The 3,948-nt window shown below is 47.9% G+C and overlaps 1 protein-coding gene across 1 annotated transcript; it reads left to right on the forward strand.

Moving 5' to 3' along the window:
* The first annotated feature begins 401 nt into the window (after positions 1-401).
* LOC108974732 lies at positions 402-2,433 on the forward strand. Its single transcript, XM_018942748.1, has 2 exons — positions 402-1,275; positions 2,309-2,433. The coding sequence occupies exons 1-2, from the start codon at positions 402-404 to the stop codon at positions 2,431-2,433; spliced, it is 999 nt and encodes a 332-aa protein (XP_018798293.1).
* Positions 2,434-3,948: the final 1,515 nt, after the last annotated feature.

Raw genomic sequence — 3,948 nt, forward strand, 5'->3', positions numbered from 1 at the left:
CACTGGAGAAAAGTAATGTGGCACCTACAATGCGCAGGTGGATAGAGGCGGTACTGCGCACCAGAATAGCTGACACCACATCAGGAGGCACCAATATTCGTCTCGGTACTACAAGGGGCTGCCCACAGGGAGGCCTGCTATCCCCCCTGTTGTGGAGCATAGTCGTGGACGAGCTGCTGGTGCTGTTGACTAACAATGGAATCCGCTGTCAAGGATATGCGGACGACATTGTTATTATAGCCAGAGGAAAATTTGTGAGTACTCTCTGCGATCTCACGCTGAGATGGAAGCAGCATATCGACCTGACCATGGTCAAAGCTACAAAGGCACTAATGGTGTGCAACCGGCTGGCTGGTAGATCCTGGGGGTGCAAACCAAGGATTATCAGATGGTTGTACACTATGATAGTGCGACCAATTATTACTTATGGAGCGGTGGTATGGGCACCGAAATCATCGCAATCGACGGTTAAACTTAAACTGTCGAAACTGCAAAGGCTTGCATGTGTCTGTATGACAGGAGCAATGCGTACCTGCCCGACAGCGGCACTTGAGGCCATGCTGGAGCTCACCCCGCTGCACCTAGTAATTGGTCAAGTCGCCAAGCACACTCTGCTTCAAATGACAGCAGAGGRAACCGGCAAAGGTAAAGTGATCTCGTCCCAACGTGTGGAAGAGCTAAGCGGCACCATACCACTGGCACTTCTTCCTAGGGACTGCATTACCAAAAAGTTAAACTTCACTAAAAAGTTCCAGATCACCCTCGGCAACAAGGCCGATTGGAGCGACTCCGCTCTCGAGCTAATACTCAGGGATAGCTCGATCAGGTGGTACACCGACGGCTGTATTTCGGAGGGAATTGGTGCAGGGGTCGCAGGACCACGTGCAAAACTCTCCATACCTATGGGAAGGTTTCCGAGTATATTCCAAGCGGAGGTATTTGCTATAAGTCGGTGCGTAGAGCTAAACCTCCATCGCGGCTATCGCAACGAACGTATAGCCATACTAAGCGATAGCCAAGCGGCACTCAGGGCGATCTCATCATACGAGGTAAAATCGCTATTRGTGCAGGAGTGTATAGATCGGCTGAATAGTCTGGCAGAATGCAACCAAGTGCACCTTATTTGGGTGCCGGGCCACAAAGGCGTTGCTGGAAACGAATTGGCCGATGAGCTTGCCCGCGCTGCAGCATCCACCAACATGATAAGGCCAGGACCCTTCATAGCGGTAGGTCCCCACACCATAAAGGAACAGTTCTGCAAGGATGCAGCAGTGGGTAGGGAGATACATTGGCAACAACTTCCTGGCTTGCGTCACGCAAAGCTGCTAATGAAGGGTTACAGCCTCAAGAGGTTTAAACTCATAATCAATCTCCCAAGAGATAAAGTCAGGCTACTGGTCGCCTTTTACACCGGCCATTGCAAACTCAAGAAGCATTTATTTAACATGGGCCTAGCTTCTTGCGCAAATTGCCGGTTCTGGGAATCCGAAACTCCAGAACACCTGCTAATGGATTGCCCAGCAATCTGCAGACGCAGGATTAAGGCCCTTGGATCCATGTTTCTAAATAGGGATCACATCACCTCATCTGCAACTAGCAGAATATTGGAATTCATCAATTTTCTGGGGCTAAGTGAGACGCTGTGAGTTAGTAGAGGGCACAATAGACCCTAGGTCGCGGTGCAATCCTCATTCTTTATCTTATCTTATCTAACACGCAACAACGCGAGCTCTTCGTCTGCAATGGATGGTGGTTTCACTCCAAATACGCCATTCACTCTAATAGAGTCGGTGAATGTGTTGATGTCTCCACTGTGAAGGCGGTCAGTGCTTGTCGGTAGTTTGTAGCGCTTGATGTCTGGTCGGCGTACTGTCTAATGTCGTCGACGTAATTGAGGAATGGCCACTTGATGTTGCTAGGAGACCATTCCTCTCCAAGCAGCTGAATGCAGGGGTGATTACTGCAAATGCATCCCAGCAAAAACTCCTTGGAGAGGAGTTAATTATGTTCATTAACTGGGAGCATATGGGCTTTACTACATATGTATACGTTCGATAGGAGACATCAACAGGCAACCTGTCTTGGTCCGGAGTGCAGTGTTCTGACAAGTCTGCAGCTGCCTCGTCTGCGTTCCACTGCATCCAGCCGACCATATTGGTGCGGTGTTGTTTAGAACCATCTGGCCGATTGCACTGTAAGTTGCCAACAACGTTTCTTTGTCCTTTCTCCACGTGTTGCCGGCTAGCGACTGGAGGATTTTGTAGCGGCTTTGAGCATAGACTATCAAAAGTTACGCCTAAAATCTTAGGATTATTGAGTCGGAATCTTGACGCCATTGATTGCAATCCTAAGGACAAGTCTGTCGCTGTGGATTTAGTGGGCAAGAGTGTTAGGTTCCGTGCAGAGAAGAAACGAGAAATATGGGAGAGATAACCGTATACCTTTGAATACATGCAATCGATTTCATTGCCCGACGACACTATCGTGAAATAATCAGCGTACAAGGGTATAGGAACTCCCTCTGGTGGCTGTGGGAGTTTTGAGATATAAAAGTTTAACAGTAGTGGGGAGAGGACACCACCCTACGGATCTTTAATTCTTCTCAGTTTAGAGTTTCTATGGTATAGTTCATGGTCCACCTCTTCAGTCCTGGAGGGAGCGTAGTTTGTTAGATGTCCTGCAGTAACGTTGTGTGAATGACTGTGTCAAAAGCTTTTGACAACTCCAACGCTACGAGGATCGTTCTCTCACCGGGTAGTTTCTGGTTAAAGCCACGAACTATCTAAGTCTTTATGGCGCTAAGTGCTGTGATGATACTGTGCAGTTTTCAGAATCCATGGTGGTGGTTGACTAGGCTTAGGTGGTGAGTGAAGGTCGGGAGTAGCAAGGCCTCAAGTGTCTAACACTACTGGGGAGAGGAGAGTTATCGGACGATAAGATTCCCCTGTGTTGGTTGTTGTTGTTGTTGTTGTAACGGCAGAATTCCCCTGTGTTGGTGGGTTTCCCTGGTTTCAGTAGTGGAACCAGTCTTCAGACTTTTCACACATCAGGTATTTCAAGAGTGGTCAGCGATAGGTTGAGGACCTTGGTGAGGTAGCTTACTCCCATCGAACCTAGATGATTTATCATAAGCATGTTGATTCCATCAGGGTCAATGGATTTGGATGATTTTGCATCCTCAACAATGAAAGTAAGGGATGCGGAATCTTTTGGCAGTATTGGCCGAAGGGTGCAGTATAAATTGCCGACTAAAATGTCTTGTGCACTTCTTCGGGTCGGAAGAGGCACAAGGATCGGCATGGCGTAAGGTGTCGCGCTCATTAGCTAATACAGCTGCTTCGGTTGGCAAATTAGGGGGGAATTCTGCTTTTTTTCCAGCCGGAATGAAGCGAGAGGTAGCTGCAGCGATCACCTTGCGAAATTGATGTTCGCCAGCGATTACGTCAGTACAAATGGGAAAAACGGTGAAGATGTTCTCAATAAATTCTGTGAAGCCGACACAGTTAGCTTTGCTAAAGTTACCGAAGAGGCGGTTGTCCACAGAAATAAAGTCGGGAGGTTTCTTAATCAAGATAACTATGGGGAAAAGGTCTGATGCAAGAATTAGCATAGGTCACGAGCTTATACTACTCATCAGACTACTGCTAGCAATGGTTATATCGGGCGAGATATTACAGGTGCCCATAACACTGGTGGGGGCTTTGTCATTCATTGTGCAGAAGGTCGAATCGTCAATCTGTTCCACTAGCTCCATCCCCTTACGCTATTTGACAGGCAGGAATGCTAAAGATCGTGGAGGGCGTTAAATTCGCCTAGTCCAAACGGTTTGCAACACGAAGTAGAGCACCTACGAGAATATTCGGTTGATATCCTGTAGGGCAACATGTAACTGGGGATATGTATTTTTTACATAATTCGAGCTCGACATCCCGACCGACCGATTTCGAC

The sequence above is a fragment of the Bactrocera latifrons genome, unplaced genomic scaffold, assembly GCF_001853355.1.
Source record: "Bactrocera latifrons isolate USDA-ARS-PBARC rearing strain unplaced genomic scaffold, ASM185335v1 scaffold_586, whole genome shotgun sequence".
Classification (NCBI taxonomy): Eukaryota; Metazoa; Arthropoda; class Insecta; order Diptera; family Tephritidae; genus Bactrocera; species Bactrocera latifrons.